General features: G+C 44.8%; 1 protein-coding gene across 2 annotated transcripts in view; it reads right to left on the reverse strand.

Annotated features, from left to right (window-relative positions):
- Positions 1-18,436, reverse strand: part of LOC148039520 (serine/threonine-protein kinase STY46-like) — a 79,964-nt gene extending 61,528 nt beyond the window's left edge. The window contains exon 1 of one of the 2 annotated variants that reach the window (XM_087691549.1): positions 17,783-18,436. In XM_087691549.1, coding sequence (XP_087547675.1) covers positions 17,783-17,991 — 209 coding nt within the window. In that variant the 5' untranslated portion in view covers positions 17,992-18,436. Of the gene's footprint in view, positions 1-16,660; positions 16,896-17,782 lie in introns of those variants that run through there. The other variant, XM_087691558.1, reaches the window with a different exon arrangement.
- Between the last annotated feature and the right edge of the window lie 909 nt (positions 18,437-19,345).

A 19,345-nucleotide genomic window follows, 5' to 3' on the forward strand; every position in this document is an offset into this window, starting at 1 on the left:
TTGATCTTCGCACCACTCTTCATGACAGTTTGCTAACTAATAGGACCACCCATCTAAGACTCGGCCGCTCCTTGTCTGACTCATCAAAAGCATCAAACCGATACTCCATAGCTCTTCAAAGAAACGTGCAAACACACAAAAATCTACTGCATTTTGGTCTTGGGCTGCCCAAAGTGAGGAGCAATCAGTTATACCTTGCAAAAGGAAGTTATAGATGTGAGAGTACACAACAGCAGAGAACCACGAACACCACCCGTCAACCTAGTGTTGGGCACTATTTTTTCTTGGCTGTTTATAGTCAATTTGTGGCACACTCTTATATATTCTGATCTGACATCTGACAGAGTTGGCCTGCAGAGACTGACTATGCGCGGGCTGACGGAGATTGAGGTCCTCAAGACGAAGACACATGCAGATATTTTCTCTGCACCCTTGTATATCTCTGCACTCCTATACAGCATACTACACTGCAGATTTTCTGCGTTTCACTGTCTCCTTTTCTCTCTCTCTCCTCTTTGTGTTCACCCTCTCTCAGTCTTTGTCCTACGCTTCCACATCACTGCACTCTGACATGGTATCAGAGCAGTGAAATTGGACTGACTGATTGAAGAACCTACCTGAAAAGGAGATTTCAGCACCACACAAGGCTGCGTTTTCAGCATTCAAGGGTGAGTGGGAGGGCTGCGTATCAGAACAAGGCTGAAGTGAGTGTGGGTGTGCAGGAAAGGAGTCCAACTGGTGAATTTGCTGCAGGTTATTGCTGTTTGAAGGGGAGGAAGGCTGTGTTTTAGGCCTTCCACTGCAAATTTTACCTTTTCATCGCCTCCGGCGGCTGAAGAAGGAAGCAGCCCTAATTGGCTGAGTTTACACAGTCAGAGGGGGCTGATTTTGCATTTGTGCAAGCATTGCACGTGAACATGTCTACAGAGACTGGTTTGGAGTTCCATGCGATCGTGGACTGAAAGGTGCCTGTCCTACCGGCTCTTCCATCGGATCAAAAGCTTGATGGTGACAATTACCCCATCTGGCGGGTGATAATGTTGGCCATTCTGGAGTCTTATGATTTGGCAGAGCTTGTGATGGAGAAGATTAACAGGCCCTCGGTCAGAGATGAGTCCAAACTCTCTTCCAATGCTCGTGCGGAGTTGACCAAGGCCCATTCTCACTGGGACAAACTGAATGCCAGGAGACGTTCTTTTCTTTTTCTGTCTTGCACTACAGTCGTGATAGCTCACATCGAGCACTTAACGGTGGCTCGAGAGATTTGGCTAGAGCTCGACCAGGTGTATAACCGGATGACCCTGATAAAGAGGGTTTCTTTGGAGGTGCAGATGCGGACCTTGTCCGTAAATAAGTCTTCTTCACTTTGGGAACACATCAACAAGCTTCGGTAGCTTCAGATGTAGGTTCAAAATGCGGGGAAGCCTATTTCCTCCGAAGACATGGCGATCACTTTGTTGTCCCAATTACTGCCACGATTCGGTACCTTTTACTCCGCTCTTATTGCATCAGGGCAGGAGTCGACTCTTCGGTGGGAAGAGTTGGTTCCTATGGTCTTGAACCAAGAGGAACGGTTGAAGGGACAGAATGCTTCCAAATCGAAGGCTTTGGTTGGTCAAGCCTCTCAGAAGAAGGGGAAGGATCAAAAGAAAAAAAAGGAGGACACCAAATCCAAGAAGGACAAGGAGAAGGAATTGACTTGCCATATTTGTGATAAGACCGGTCATTGGAAGAAGGATTGCCCTGACAAAGACAAGGAGGACACCAAGAAGAAGGACACGAAGGATTCTGGAGCGGTGGTTGCACCCTCATCAGCTGCTTTTCTACACTTAGTGGTCATTGAGGACTCTACACCGAAGACTCTTGATGCTGCGATGACAGCTCCCCAGCCTCGAGAGTGGATCGTGGATAGTGGTGCTTCATAGCACATGACTCCTTCTCCCGTTGGTGTTGCCCATTTGTGACCTTCACGTGGGCAGATTCTCATTGGAGACACCTCTTCTGTGTCTATTGATGCGCGAAGTGAGATGCAGCTGATTCCAGATAGACGTGGTAGTACCCACACTTCTGAGGTGTTGCGTGTGCCAAGCTTGGGGTATCATTTGCTTTCGGTCCATAAGATTTGTTCTCTTGGTCTCTTGGTGGAGTTTGACAGTGATACTGTTCGAGTCCTTGATCGTGGATCGAGGAAGGTTCTCTTTGCAGGGTATGAGGAGAATGCCATCGACAAATTGAAGTCTTCTACAGCTCTTACCTCTCAGACACAATCCGAGCTATGGCAAGCTCAATTTGGCCACCTAAACTATGAGTACCTTCGGAAGGCGTCGAGAGAGGATCATTTGTCCGAGGTTTGCCGAACGTAGCGGTAAACCATCAGCCATGTGTCTCCTGCATTCGTGGAAAACTGCATCGGGATATGATTCCCAACAAAGCTTCGAGGCGATCTACTTCACCTATGGAGCTTGTATCTACGGATCATTGTGGCCCGATGAGGATCGAGTCCTTGAAGGGGAGCTTGTACTTCATGTTGATCGTAGATGACTACAGCACGATGACTTGGGCCTATTTCTTGACATTGAAGTCGGAGGCTTTCTCCCACTTCAAGGATTGGCTTCTCTTTAAGGAGAACCGATCTAGCCGGCGACTGAAGACCTTGCGTTCAGACAAGGGCTGTGAATTTATGTCTAATGAGTTTGCTCGTTTTTGTGCAAATAGGGGCATTCACCAAGAGTTTGCTAACACCAACACACCTCAAGAGAATGGCATTTTGGAGCGGAAAAACAAAAGTGTGATCGAGATGGCGCGTACCATGATGAAACACCGATAGACACCTTAGTTTCTATGGGCCAAGGCCGTGGCTACTACAGTTCACATCCTCAATCAATCTCCCACTTCGACCATTGACAAGATGACACCTTTTGAGGCTTACTTTGGGACTAAGCCAGATGTCTCTTACTTCAGGATCTTTGGGTGTAACGCTTATATGCACATCCCGAAGACGCAGCGTGCCAAGTTTGAGGCGGCTTCCTGACAACAAGTTTTTGTTGGCTACAGATCCCAGTCCCAAGGTTATCGTTTGTTTGATCCCGTCAAGCAGGATTTCTACACGAGCCGAGATGTGCGGTTCATGGAAGTTCTTGCCACAGAGGGGGGTAAGGAGCACCCCGTCCTTGGAGATCCGGGGGAGAGTTGGGCTCTCGAGACGGTTCCTTTGGAGCCAGAGCCTTTTGATGGAGATTCTTTTTCTGATTCAAAGTCTTCCCTTCCACCAGCCACCCCAATGAAGCTTCGGCCGGTGGATATACCCGAGTCTTCAGCAGATGGAGAGCGACAAGGAGAGGTCCGGCCTCCTCATTGGGCCCATGATACACTCCAAGATTCAAGGATCAAGGGGGTCCCTGAGGAGTGGGAACCGCAAAATGAACCGCAGAGATCACGGAGGAATCAGACACATTCTACAAAGCTTGTTTGCTCTAACTATTATTTGATGATCCGTGTTATGTAGGATCGAGAGCCCACTTCAGTGACAGAGGCTTTGCCGTCTAATCATTGGCAGAAGGCTATGAAAGCCGAGTTGGAGGCTATTGAGAGGAATGGCACTTGGTCCCTTGTGCCTTGTCCATCTCACAAGAAGGTGATTGGCGTCAAGTGGGTCTTCAAGACCAAGTACCTTAGCGATGATTCTTTGGACAAGCACAAGGCTCGCCTTGTTGCTAAAGGTTTTGCTCAGCGCCCAGGCATTGACTTCCATGATACTTTTGCCCCCATTGCTCGTATGGCGACTATTCAAGTTGTTCTTGCCTTAGCTGGCCACAAGAGATGGCCTGTCTATCAGTTGGATGTGAAGTCGGCCTTTCTTAGTGGTGACTTGTAGAAGGAAATCTATGTAGAGCAACCTCCTAGCTTTGGATCCTCAGATGGGAAAGTTTACAGGTTGAAGGTGGCCTTGTATGGCCTCAAGCAGCCTCCGCGTGCATGGAACAAGAAGATTAACTTGTTTCTTCAGTCAAAGTTGAGTTATTGGCACTCCAAGGCCAATCCGCAACTTTATGTGCACACTTCCAAGGCTGGTCATGTGTTGTTTGTGTTGTATATTGATGATTTGATTCTGACAGGGGATCATGCATAAAAGGTCCAAGAGACCAAGACAGCTTTACATCAACCGTTCGAGATGACGGATTTGGGGCTTCTTCATTTCTTCTTGGGTCACGAAATTTATCAGTCTCATAGGGGGATTTTCATCTCTCAGTAGAGATACATTCAGGAGCTCTTGGTGACTTTTGAGATGGAGACTTGTCGGACCATTTCTACTCCTATGGATCCGAACTAGAAGGCCACTTCACACTCAAATTCTCCCTTGATGAATGCTTTCCGCTCCTGTCAGTTGATTGGATCCTTGATTTGCCTACTCAACACTCATGTTGATCTTTGTTTTGTTGTGGGTCTTTTGGTGGGATTGGCAGGCTGCTCTGAGGATTCTTAGGTATTTGAGGGGAATCTTTGACTTAGGGATCTCGTATCCCGCAAGTACAGATGCTTCCGATGTTGTTCTTGCAAGTTGGAGTGATTCGGATTGGGCTAGCGATGTGGACCACTGGCGGTCTACTACAGGCTATTGTTTTACCTTGGGTATAGGTGTTATCTCTTGGAGTAGCAAGAAGCAGCCCACGGTAGCCCTTTCTTCTACTAAGGTGAAATATCGGGCCACATCTTCCACCACATGTGAGGTTGTGTGGCTTCGGAGATTGTTGGAGGAGCTTGGCTACCCCCAAACTCGTCCTACTCTTCTGCGGTGCAACAATGAGAGTTGCATTGCCTTGGTACGAAATCCTATATTCCATGCCCGGACAAAGCACATTGAGATCCAGTATCACTTCATTCGAGAGAAGCTTCTGGATGGGACCATTGATGTGGAGTACTGCAAGACGAAGGATAATCTTGCCAATTTGTTCACGAAGGTGCTTTCCCAGGCTCTTCTTCGGAGACATGCCCGATCCCTCCGTCTTTTGACCTGTCCAAGGTCTGAGAGGGGGTGTTAGAGAGTCATTTCCTAGACAGCAGAGTGCCACATCAGCAGTATGGACAGCAAAGGAGCCACATCAACAGAGCAGGTGCACAGTAGGAGCCACGTCAAATGCCGCAAATGCCACATGGCAGCAGACTGATTTGTCGGACAGCAGTTTGATCAGTCGGACAGTTTTTAACATTATTTTATGCAGTCGGCTGCATTTACTGCAGCCGACCTGGTGCTGGGCGCTATTTTTTCTTGCCTATTTATAGTCAGTTTGTGGCACACACTTATATTTTCTGATCTGACATCTGACAGAGTTGGCCTACAGAGACTAACGGTGCACGGGCTGACGGAGATCAAGGTCCTCAAGACAGAGACACACGCAGATATTTTCTCTATACCCTTGTATATCTCTGCACTCCTATACAACATACTACACTGCAGATTTTTTGTGTTTCACTGTCTCCTTTTCTCTCTCTCTTCTCTCTGTGTTCACCCTCTCTCAGTCTTCGTCCTATGCTTCTGCATCGCTGCACTCTGACAAGAGCTGCCTCCTCCATCAAAACACATGAAATGATAGATAGACAAAATGTTAAAGCTCCTAGTGTCCACATCAAACTCGAACTAAGGGTCACAAGCAAGAGATGCAAGACAAAAATGACTGCTAACATTCCAAGCCTTATCTACTAATAGGTTAATTGGGCAATGGGGCCAAAAACACTTGGCGATCCTGCCATGTTTTGTTCTTCTCGAGCAAATATAGATCAAGAATGGAGATCTCTAACCGAATTTTCCTTCCCTTGCGGTTGTAAATGACAGGTGGTTGCATAATTGCCAAGGTCGAACAGTTATGGCAATTTCGGAAAGGATTCTATCCCACTTGCCTTTTATGCATGACAGAACAATTCCCGTTTACCACTTAATTTATTATCATGCGCTCCAAAGCCAAGTGGTTCCCAATTGAGCAAAAGATGGAATGATTTGCAAAGGGTGCAAGCATCTCCTACCTCACGCGACAAGTTGGTCACGCAAATATTGATCATCAAGCACTGTCTACTAGTTATAATCACCACAAGAATCAAGATCCACTACATCTTCAAATTCTTTTATGCAAACTCCACCCAACATCCTATAGTTGCAACAAATCATGCTTAAAAGTTATTTCTTAGCAAGAGTGTCTAACAGAATGAAGACACAATTTAATCCACACCTTCAAAGCAAAAGAAGAAACCAACAGTCATGGCATAGCCACCACCACCACCCAATCCAACAATCAAACAACCAAAATTTGGGGGGAAAGATAAGCAAGACCCTAAATGGCATGTGGTTTGGTTTGAAACTAGATGGAAACCCGGTCCCGGTGGGTATGACGTGATGTATGGTGATCCAATCAAGGAAACTCAATTTGATGCTATTTTACATGGCAAAGCCATGGATTGCTTTAGTGCATACACACAGGCTCATTTTCCTACTTATGATGCATTGAAATAGGTAGGTTCCACGAAGACAAAACAATGGAATTATGTAATATGTTTCTATAAACATGGCAAAACTGTTTCCATTTATCTTGTGGTCAATCACATAGCATTTCAAACGATCTAAGACAATAGCATTTGCCTCTTAAACTGCCCATCTATCTATGGATGACAAAAAGATAAGAGCTCTATTGAGCTAAAATATGCATTACTTGCTGATGAGCCTCTTATAAACAGCCCCAAAACGCACTAAAAATGCTCTTTTAGAGTAAAACCCTAAAACGGGAAGCGGTGCGAGAAAGTTTAGTGAAAACCCTAATTTTTGGGGCACCCTTCCACATCTATAAATAGATAGGCTGCCCCCATTCAGCCATCATCCTTGTTTGCAGGTTACACCAGCCCACACACCCTCTGCTGCTGTTGGCGACCATTTTCCAGCCTGCAGCCTGCAGCCCCCCTCCATCTGCTGTCCAGCCATCATCAACTGCAGCCACATCATCTTCAGCCTATCCATTGCTGTAGGCGATAGCTCTCAGCTGCTGGCGACTACTCCAAACTGTCCCAAACTGCTGTTCAGCCTGTTGTCCATCATCTCCAGTGTCAGCCAGCCTGCGTTTTCAGCATTGCAGGCCGTGACACTCTGAGACACTATTTCAACCTCCTGTTTACAGCAGACTATGCACAGTTTCCAGCCCCTGATTGATGGTACACTGCTGTGTTTACCAGTTTCCGGCCTCCAGATTGCTGCGTTTTGGTGACCAACCTGCTGCCATTCACTATTCAGCACTCCTACACTCCGACTGGTGGTCACAAACTTGGGATCCGTCTTCGGTGGACGTCACACTCCGACATTGCTCTGCTCTTGAGCACATTGTACACTCTTACATTCATTTACAGCATTCATTCACTTCAGAGTTGTGTTCTCTCTCTCCCTTCTTCTGTTTGTGTTTTTGAGTTTTGAGTTTTGCGTTTAGGATTTGAGTTTTGCCCTTTGTGTCTATGTCTTTGTGTATCTGTCGTGGTCGTACACTCTGTGTGTCCTCAGTGCAAACCCTAGCAGTCTTCTTAACATGGTATCAGAGCCGATGCTCTTATAAAGAGTATCCTGCGGATATTGTTGAGAGCTAGTCTTTGTGCGAGGCACACAATACGACTCGTAACTGAATCACAATGTCCCAGACACCTTCTTCTCTAGTTCCTATGATGTCTTATCAGGCTTCTCCATCATTGGAGACCCTGAGACGGCATTATGGCCTCGGTAAGGAGGAAGACACTCCACCTTCACCAAATTTCACTAACATGACAGAGGAGGACTTTGAGGAGTACTATCGCAACAAGTACGGTGATGTTTACACCCTCCTACCAGTTTTGCTACCACATTCGGACCGGTTGGTAAGACTGGCCACCTCTCCGATCATGGAAGACATACGGCATTCGAAACGTCTAGCGACCCATCTTCATCATCTCAGTCGGGTCCAATGTCAGGTTTGTACAATTCTTTTGTGTTCCATGAAAAAAAACACTCACTTGTTTCTTCGTTTGAGGTACAGGATCCGGATGGCTTTGCGTATGTGAACTTCAATAGAGGGGTCTCACGAAGTAGACGGAATTCAGGTACATCTACAGCTTCTATTTCATTTGAGCATATCACACACACTTCTCACTTCCCTCCCATCCCACCCTCTTCTATATCACACCTTGATCATCTCTCATCTTTCCAAAATCTTGGATTACACTCCACATCTGCTTCACACACCCTAGGGGTTGGATCTTCCATCTCCGCTCCTAGCACATTTTCCTTCTCCATCCCATTCTCTACCTCTTTGCACCATGGTACTTCGTTAGGGGGAATGCCACCCTTTAACACAGTGCCTCTCACCTTTCAACAAATGAGCACACCCATAACTCCTGGGTCGACTGTGATGGGCATCCCCCTCACTATCCCCAGCTTCGCATCTCCCATGACCACTCATACGCAGGGGTTTCCATCCTCATCTTATGGTGCGTCTTCACACTCTCCTTGGGTTCCTCATGTGGCTACCATGCCCATGCCTAGTCAACCCATCCCTACCTATGGATCCACCTTGCACACTACCCGCATGCTTGGTAGGCACTCTGGGGCCCATTCCCAAGTGTACTCCACTCCCCCATCCTACCCCCACTACACTTTTTCACACTATCCATCTCCGAGCACTACCACTTCTGTTGCAACGGCAAAGAATGCCTTCACGGATAAGACACATTTTAACGGGTCGAATTTCACTACTTGGTCGAATTTCATGCAACAAGTGCTTGAGTCTCAAGGTCTTTGGGACCTTGTCATTGGTCTAGAGCCTATGTTGGACCCTCAACTAGCTCACCCTGACTACATTCGTCAATGGAGAGTCCGCAATGCTACAGCCAATGTTGAGCCGATGAAGGGATTGCTTCCTGAGTTTCACTCTCAGTTACACCACTTCCTGCTCGCGTCAAAGCGTTGGAGTCACCTTCCCAACCGCTATGCAGCTCGTGATTGTACTCGGCGCATCAATCTCGACTTTGAGCTTCAAGAGTTCTCTCTTAAGGAAGGGGATGATCTGAAAGTCAACCTAGCTGACTATAGGCGGTTACTTGCCGAGTTCGCCACTTTTGGTTCTCCCAAGTCAGATGATGATTAGGTTACATTCTTCTTGAATAAGTTGCCTGCAAAATACTTTGATTTCATTCAACACATCATCTCCCAACCTCGATTGCTAACCTTCTACGAGTTTGAGTGCCAGTTCTTGCGTTATGCAAGGCTGCATGATCAAGTCCACAAGAAATCCTCATCACAGCCTTATTCAGAGCAAAGGGGGATCGTTGCCTCTTCTTCGGGAGGGAAAACCACCAATGGCAAGAACTCGCTAGATGCGAAGGCAAGCCAATCAAAGGGTGACTCCTCTTCCTCAGATGGAACCAAAGCATCAAGACCTATCTCGCAGCAACTCCCTAAGAAAAACTGGTTTTGCACACCCTGCCAGAGAGCAAGCCATGTGGACGAGAAGTGTCGCTCCAAGGCCCAAGGTCTTCCACCTAAAAAGCCTCAGCAGGCCGCGGCGACTCCACAGTCTAATAGGGCTACGCCTTCCGCTCCTGCTTCATCTGCTCTTTCGGCGCCCGTTGTTGCTGTTGGACATATGGCTCAAGTACAGCCTCAGCAGCCCATCTCTTTCACTACCCCTGAGGGACTGGTTGATTGGTCTACAAGTTCCGATCCCGTTGCACTTCATGCATCTATCCCACCTTCCTTCCCACCTCATCAGGTGTTCCCTTGGCAGAGCCCTGCTATTGGACATACGCAATGGTGGCCACTTTCTTAGACTAGCATGTCTCTAGGTCATTTCGGATACCCTAGGTCAGTCTAGCATTCATTTTTTGCGCTCTTAGAGTCGGGCGCATAGGATTTTTGTCTTTACATTTTAAGTCTTCCGCTAAATTTACTCACACACACATACACATTTGCATCCTTGCACTTGTTCCTTCAGTTAGCTTTTCATTTTAGTTTTGTTTTGTTTTTGGAGCATCTCACTACTGACCTCTATGATTGCAGACTTTGATCTCCTTTGCAGGTTTTGTTTTCAATGTAGGGCTAACATGCAGGTTTGCCCACTCCTACCTGGGCTGGAGACTTGGGATGCGCATCGTTCCTTCATGGTTTTATCATCCTTGGAGTTTTACTCTTCTACCAGCATGGAGGCTTCCCCTCCCGGGGTGGATCGTGCAGCATCTCTCTTGATACTATCATGGCGGTAACTTCTACCTAGCTCTTCCAGCTGGGATGCTTCCTCCTCCTCTTCATTCCTTATGGTTCTCGGCACACAGAAAGACCTACATCAGGCTCCTCTTCCTTCTTCGGCATCTACATCCAGGTTGAGAGGGGGTTCCTACCCTTCTTGGTATTCTACAAGCTTCAACACTTTGTCTTCGACATCAGCTTCTCCCCCTTGTTGTACCTTACCCTTTGCATTGCATGATTTCATCATCTTTGTACTAGGGCGCTTGGGCAAGTGAACAATTTTTCCATGAGGAACATTGTCCAAGTGGCACCTGCTACATGAGCATTCTTCAGCATGTAGCATACTTTGCATCTCATTGTGCAGAGCACCACTTGAGCTGATCCTAATCTGTTTCCACCGGCGGCTGTTATTACCACACCACCATCTTTCTTCATCACATGGATACCTCCTCACCTCTTTTTCATGGTCATCAACACCCTAAGTGGATGGGTTAGCTTGTACTTTTTTGTGATGTGTTGGGTGTACCCTCCCTACTCCCGTCTTCTGGGTCACTATTACTCAATCGGTCGCATCCCATAAAATTTACCACACTTATTCAAAAAAAAAAAACAAAAACAAAAGTTCCATGTAGTTCCATCCGCCTTTGTAGGGCTTGGTAGGCCACTGGGCAGCCGACGTGCACCCTTTATCCGATGCCCCGTCCTCTCTGGGGTGACTACTTGGATTCCCTTGGTAAGATAACCATCACCTTTGTAGTCTTGGTAGGCCATTGGGCAGCCGATGTGCACCTTTTGTCTGATGCCCTGGCTGCTTTAGGGTGGGACGCCTTAGGGTAAGTAACCATCACAATGGCTGGCCTAACCTTTCAGCTCAGTTTTGGGCCTGAGAGGGGGTGTTGAGCTAAAATATGCATTACTTGCTGATTAGCCTCTTACACAGCCCCAAAACACACTAAAAATGCTCTTTTAGAGTAAAACCCTAAAACGGGGAGCGGTTCGAGAGAGTTCAGTGGAAACCCTAAAACGGAGAGTGGTACGAGAAAGTTTAGTAGAAACCCTAATTTTTGGGACGCCCTTCCACATCTATAAATAGACAAGCTGCCCCCATTCAGCAATCATCCTTGTTTGCAGGTTACACCAGCCCACACACCCTCTACTACTATTGGCGCCCAGTCTCCAGCATGCAGCCCGCCTCCACCTACTGTCCAGCCATCATCAACTGCAGCCACATCATTTTCAGCATGTCCATTGCTGTAGGTGACAGCTCTCAGCTGCTGGCGACTACTCCAAACTGTCCCAGACTACTGTCCATCATCTCCAAGGTCAGCCAGCCTGTGTTTTCAGCATTGTAGACCCTGACACTCTCACATACTATTTCAGCCTGCTGTTTACAGCAGACTATGCACAGTTTCCAGTCCCCGATCGGTGGTACACTGCTGCGTTTACCAATTTCCAACTTCCAGATTGCTGCGTTTTGGTGACCAGCCTGCTGCCATTCACTATTTAGCACTCCTACACTCCGACTGGTGGTCACAGACTTGGGATCCGTCTTCGATGGACGTCACACTCGAACATTGCTCTACCCTTGAGCACATTGTACACTTAAATTCATTTACAGCATTCATTCACTTCAGAGTTGTGTTCTCTCTCTCCCTTCTTCTGTTTGTGTTTGAGTTTTGAGTTTTGCGTTTAGGGTTTGAGTTTTGAGTTTTGTGTTTAGGGTTTGAGTTTTGCCCTCTGTGTCTGTGTCTGTGTCTTTGTGTTTCTGTCGTGGTCGTACACTCTGTGTGTCCTCAGTGCAAACCCTAGCAGTCTTCTTAACAAGCTCAAGGGTTGTATCCATGTTTTTAAAAATGCCTCTACAAAACAAACTCGTCATGCGAGGATCCACCACTCAATAGATTATGGCATGCCATGATATTTAAAGATGTTCTATATGGGCAATCTTACCATGTGATCCACAATTATCTTCTTCCTTAGTGAAATGAAAGGAGTCTCTTTGCTAAACTTGTAAATAATAGTCCACAAATCACCATTTTAGGTATCCTAGGAAGATCGAAGATAAAATCCATGGCTATGTTGTCCAATGGCCCATCAGGAATAGCCAAGGACTACAACAAAACCCAATGCCTTCTTGTCGATCAAAGTTGACCTTTTAAAATACAATGCATATGTACAAAGCGATCAACATCGGGTCTCAAAGCTCACCAATAAAAGGTCTCAACTGCTTTGACTATAACATCAATGGCATGACACCCTATATACAGAGGTGTGTGAACACTGAATTGCAACCATAACCTTGATCCTTAACTACTTTGTGACACACAACCAACTGTGCACTATAAGAGAGCCCTCTTTGAGAGTATAATCCCCTGGTGCTGACCATTCGATAACACATGATAGACTCTAGCAAAATCCTCATGCCCTACATGTATATAATGCGTCTTCATCTCATCTAACTCATAATAATATGCTATAGATACTACTAAAACATGTGTTGTTATAGACAATGCATCAGCCACAATGTTCTTTTAATTCTCCACATGCACTATTTGAAAGTGGAACATATATAAAACATTGACCCATCGCATATACCTCTGAATTACACAATCGATTCTTTTGAAAACTACAAATTTTTATTTGCATCTCGTAAACCACTCTCATATGCCACATGACCTCTTACATCAGAATTGCCTCAACACTATTCCCAATTGAATTACATTGAATAAGAAAAGCTTTTCGAATATGTGGCAAGATCAACACTCAATCTGAATTAAGCTTTTCTTTTACCCTAATAATATTGCAATTTCCTTGCTAACCCATGTGAATAAAATGCTCTTCTTTTGCAATGCATTAAGAGGAAGCATTGTTTTCAAAGTGGCATATGAACCTTTTATAGTACAAACACAGTCCCAAAAAGCTACGTGCACCACACATGTTTCTCAAATGAGGCCAGCTAGGTATTACTTCCACTTTTACAGGATCCATTATGACAACATCTTTTGAGACAATATGCCCTAAGAAATGAATCTTTGACATAAAGAATTCACATTTTTTTTGGGCATAAATAACCATCTTGAGTTTTTGGATTTCCTCAAACAAAGTAGTCAAATATATTTGATGTTTTGCCCTATGCTTTGAGTGGACGGTACCATCACAAAATATGCCAACAAAAGACCTGTTGGGTCAAAAAAATCCATCCATCATGTGATTGAAATTTGCATAAGCATTTGTAAGCCCAAATGGCATAACCAAGCAATCATGTATAACCCAAAAAAGGTCATGAGAGCTGACTTGCACACATTTTCTAGGCTTATACATATTTGATGATACCCACTTTTAAAATCTATCTGTTGAAGATTGCACTTCCCTCTAATCGATCAAGAATATCATCAATCCTTGGTTACCGGTATACGAAATAAAGTTTTTATATTGTTCTTGTTCAAGGAGCAATAATCAACACACCTTCACCATGAACCATTAATTTTCTGCACAAGTATAAGTAAGCAGACGGGTGATAAACTAGGCTACATCAACCCTATTTCCAACATCAATTTCTCTCTTCAATCATTTCTCCTTTTCTTTAATAAATCCTTGCCCATTCCCAAAAAATTGAGCATGGACAGCAATGCATTTGCTGTTAAAGCCCTAATTTACAGCAAAGATTAGGGCTTCTCAACAATAGCAGCTGCAATTGGAGAAATTGTTAACAGTCATGTTTGTCATGCCTTGTCATCTCCTGCTTGTGAGCCTCAATCTGACTCAGATGAGGACTTTAGGAGCTTTGTTCTATCTATCGCTTGTTTTGACAGGGAAGTTAGCTCATTCTAGAGCACTCAATTTATTGCATTTCAGTGCATTTTCTCCTCCAGTCGGGATTTTATGTGCCTTTTCCAAGCACTGCTCTCAGTTTATTGCATTTCAATGCATTTTCTCCCCTGGTCGGGATTTTATGTGCATTTCCCAGGGAGTTTCTGCATTCTTCAACTTGCCTCACCTCTGCCGGACATTATCCACCCTTTCTAAAGCATTCCTATCATTTTTACTAGCATTAAATGTTGGTCAACCATACTCTTGGCCCTAGATTTCATATCGGCCAGTTTTTGGGATATTTGGCTATTTATAGCGATTTCCCACTTGGCAGTCATATATATTAGTAGGTGCACACTCCAACTCTGTCATCTTCCTCTATCTTCAATGTTGCCGTCATCATCAACCTAATCCGGTGCTCTCACTGGCACTATGGGCTGCATGCAAGGATCGATCACTCCTTCTGTATTCAGTATTTGTTCCTTGTTTAGTGCAGGTTCCTTTTCTTCTTCTCTTGCAGATTGTCTCTCTCTCTTCCTCTGTGTTCGAGTTCCTTCTTCCATTGTGCACTCACAGAAATTACAGCTGATTTGAAGGGGATTGCAGATCCACATTTGTATTGACCTGCATGCAAGTATTCTCAATGCAATTTGTGCCCAAATTGTGTCAAAATCAAGGGACAAATTGGATCTTGATACAGCTGGTTGTTGGTGACAGCCCAAAGTATTGGAATCTGTAGAGAGAGCAATCTACATCTCAGTGTACTACATATTCATAGCAATACAAGTTAAAGAAATACCACAGGGGGCTTTCGGGCCCAATCAAGTGTCGACTAGATTATTGTGGTAAAGTTCATATTTCAGATCCGTGAGTTATTGCTCAACGTAATGAGTGTTAAATCAGGTCATCTACCACCCTATCCAAGAAGGAAGGCTAATTTTACAAACACAATATGAATGGACTCTCCCTTCAACTGCACACTGCCTTCCTTTATGAGTGAGGGTGATTTTCTAATTATATTGATCATAGCATGCACTCTATCGCAAACACCATGGCATACCCAATATTACATTTTACCCCCCTAAGTACTTTCTATCTGAATAGATGGGTAGACAAAATATAATCTTACACCCAAGATAAGACACAACGCATGCCTCTCTCTTTTCCCACTAAATCAATTAAAAGTAAAAGAAGAGCCAGCATGCAGAGAAAACCATCCCATTGTTTTTAATATGATGGTAAATGAGCTCCAACTCTCTATCAAAGGTCCACTTCCAAACATTGAGATGTTGTTACCAGCATGTGAATTGACTAAAAGTAACTCTAGACATGATGGGCATGCTGAACATTACATTACTAGAACATGGGCAGGACCCTGGAATTTAAATTCTAAAGCTGGAGATCATCAGCAAATGCATTGTGACCAGCAGAGCAGGGGCAGCACTCTGACATGGCAACCAGCATCGTGTTGCTGTTTTGGAACAGTATTTGGCTGCCTGTCACCTCCTCTGGCTCTGATTTGCCGATCTGGACCAGTTTTATGCTCAGATCTTTCTTGTTTCTCAAATTTTTTCTTCTAGGAGCAATTTAGACAATGTTTTCATGAGAAAAGTCCATGTTTGTGAGACAAAACCATGAATACAACCGAGAAAACAGAGTTGAGCTGATTTTTGGAGCTTCCTATACAGATTTGGGGTCTATTAGTGATTGTTCCACTACTGTGTTTCAAGGGTTTACATGGAAATTTGCTAGATGTGCTACCTAGATTGCCAAAGATGGTAATTGAGCCATAATTCATCAACAACCCTATTCCTAGAACCATAACCAGCTGTAGATCAGCCCTTTGTACTCCAGACAGCCAGCTCTTTTGAGATCAAGAAAACCATGTGGGGCGCCAAGTTTGGGGCCAACAACTGTGATCATGCCAGTTTGGGAGCACTCTTGTTGCACCGTTGTGAGTAGTTTGTTTGTTGAATTTCAGTTTTAGAATAATTCATGTACATACAGCCCTTCAGCACCACTAACACCAGTTTCATATGCCAAATGTTAAAGTGGATCATGCTGGCTTGGAACATTGAAGTAATAGAAAAAGCCAAGCAACTTGTTCTTGCACCAAAGTGTGATCAATTCCCTATCAAAAGAAAAGTTGCAGATGCTGTAGCTTCTACTCCGCCTCAGTTAAAAATAGACTCAGGTAGCCTGCATCATGTTGCTCTATGAGATGTCTTCTTTTCACTTGAAAAGAGACGCATGAACAATAAACTGGACTAGAACATCTCAATGATGGAGACAAGCCCTCTCTGTACAACCATGCGTGATCTTTGAGAGAAAATGATGAAAATATTAGCCACTATGGCTCTGTTGAAAAATATGAATAATAGCACACTGGAGAAAGCATAAACCAAATCGTTAAATATGACTAAAAAGGGATAAAAAGCAACGAATGATTCTAGACCACATCAAAAAGATTTGGAAGCCAATCATTTGTGAAAGAAAGCATATGTATCACTATCAATGACATAGGCTCTTACAAATAAGCTACTCAAGTGGCAAGCTTGCACATAGGAATGTGAATAAACATTCCACTCTTTGTATGGTACAAAGTCAAACCTAGATTTAGGCTAGCTTTTCCACTCCCTAATGGTTTGTTCATGTGCACAATCCTTTTCTCAACTCCCTCGGTGAAGCTCAAAAAAGCACCCACTGCATGGTCCATGGAAATGGAAGATGGTAGTTGCTAACAAATTAAACATTTAAAAATTAGACTTATCAAAATCCTTACAGCAAGCCATCTGTGGGAAAGGCCTCGTAGAGAAGATCCTGCACATTTTCAAGCTCACTTAAGCTCACATTAGATTGTAGTGAGTTAAATGCAAAACATAAAGACCTCTACACCTTAAGGGGAGGGAACTGACCAAAGCCTCACGAAGTGAAGAACAAAGTAGAAGCATATCACCACTTCTCCTCATGCATCACAGCATTGGACTATAAAAAGAGAGCTTGTACAGGATCAGAAGACCTCCCTAGAGTAAGTACTCTGCAGGATCAGTGAGACTTGTTGGCGATAGAATACTCTGCGGGATCAGCTAGACCACAAAGGTCTAGAGTACTCTGCACCTCTTGCTTTACCTCTTTTCCATTGTTAAAATCAAACTTACTGCATCTAGTCTGATTTAAAAATGCAAGTAACGAACCTACTTAGCCTTTTTTTGGGCATCTCGCGATCAGTCCAAGTTGACCTTGTTGCAATGTCCATAAAAACAAATTACAGTTGAATACGGGAAAGAAAAAAATACGCTCCCACTCCTCGAGTATGACAGCCCGATTATAAAAGAAGTTTCCCCTGTAAGATCAATGAGAACTACAGTCTCTAAAGCACTACAGAAATCGATTGAAGCTTGCAGCTTTCATACTGCTGAAATTCCACTTCTTTCCATCATGCCTACTTCGACATGTAGGCAACGTCCCAAAGCCATTTTCTGAAAATTGCCTAGAACATGTTCTCGAGTAATTTCATAGTCATTCCTAGCAGACCTTGATGCAAAATCCAACACATTACCAGTTCTACGCTGAAAATTTATGCTTCCACGTTTACCACAACAATTTAGCCACATGCCATCTTGACTCCCAACTGTATTGTTTTCATCCCCGTTCCGATTCAGACAATCTCTAGGACAGATAATGACCGAATCCTAAGAAGGAACACCAACTGCAAAGGCTAGGGCACGCTACCTTGAAGGCAAACGCTGAAAATGGGCATGCAACTCCTCCAAAAAAGCAGGCGTGTCAACTGCCCGATTGCCTGCTTCCCTCAAGCGCTTGATGATCTCATTGCAAACCTCCACCTTCTTCTTCTGTCGCTGCTTCGAGGGGGAGATATCCCGACCGTGCCTCTCGGCCTTAGGAGGCTCTACATCTTCCATCTGCACTTCCGTCTGCATCTCCGAAAACCCTAATTATGATTCCGCTACACCTCCCGCTTATGCTGTCCACACCTGAGCATAGGTGCGTGCCTGATCAAGGATATATATTATATTATATTACACAAAAGCGCCTGCCATTCTTATCTGATCGTTCTACAAAAACGAAAAAGGCGTCATTGGAAAATCAGCTTGTGAGAGCTTCAATTCAGCGGCTGCGATGGCGGTTGTACAATGAATGAGGGATCTTCAGCGGCCTGAGGTTGTGCAGCTACAAACAGGATAAAGAGGACGTAAGGGAGATGATATGGCGGATTCCTTTTGTCTGCTGAGAGGGGATGAATGGGGACAAGGATGGCAGAGCTGGATTAGCGGACGGAAAGAGAAATCACAGAGAGAGAGAGAGAGAGAGAGATTGCCACCTTCACCTCACCTAGTTGTTGCTTTACATGATGGGCAACAACAAAGAGAAGCGCATCAAAATATGTTTCACACCGAGAGCGCGGTCCATTGTAGCCTTTCGTGACCTCAAAGGCTCCCCCCCCCGCCCGGCCCCTCTCCCACCTTCCCCAAAAGAGAAAGCGGCCACACCCGGCCCACTCTTTTCTGCCTCCCCCCTTTCCCACGCCCATCGCTCCCATGCATCCACAACACACGGTTCGCAACCAGTTTCTCTCCTATTGTACCACTTGGACCCGCAAACACTAGCGCAATGGTGCCACTCGTCGATTGTCTCCCCCGCCCCCCCACCCCCCGCAAAGAAGAAAATTAAAGATGACTCTTTCATTAGAATTGCTTCCCTTTTCTCCAACTGTAAGCCAATAGTAGAAAGCCTCACTTCTCTTGATCAATCGTTTGGTTGTGACCTTCTTTTGACTCAAGGTGTGATCTTCTTTGGAAATTGGCACGATTGAAAGAGGCAGCAATAATGCCTTTTCTTAAATGCTGATTATGTAGAAAAATGATTGTTTCAACAATGTGATAATAAGAAGTAAGATATGCCATTTTCACAAGTTGTCACAAGCCAAAAGTGCAAAAAAAGTAGGGTGCACTTATACGGGCACCTCTACCCTGATGCATGACCAATGTGGCATCATGATTGCGTCATTCCATGCCCCACTCCCCCTCCCCCAAAAAAAAAAGGGTTCCGAAATCGTAAATTGGACTATGCTAGCTAAAAGGGCTAAGTTTCTTAAGTTTTCATTGTATGCACATGGTTCGTGGAGGAGATTTCATCCTCCATTCCTCCTTTGTGCTAGGACCAAGAGGGCCATCTTCTTGTTACAGCCCCTTGTTTGTTTGCAACTAATGATGGTGAGTGTAACTCTTAGTATACATCCTAGTGGAGCTTGGGGTATGAATAATTAACATTGCC

The sequence above is a fragment of the Lygodium microphyllum genome, chromosome 2 (assembly GCF_053477565.2).
Source record: "Lygodium microphyllum isolate KBCC chromosome 2, Lygodium_microphyllum_v1.1.10, whole genome shotgun sequence".
In the NCBI taxonomy this organism is placed as follows: Eukaryota; Viridiplantae; Streptophyta; class Polypodiopsida; order Schizaeales; family Lygodiaceae; genus Lygodium; species Lygodium microphyllum.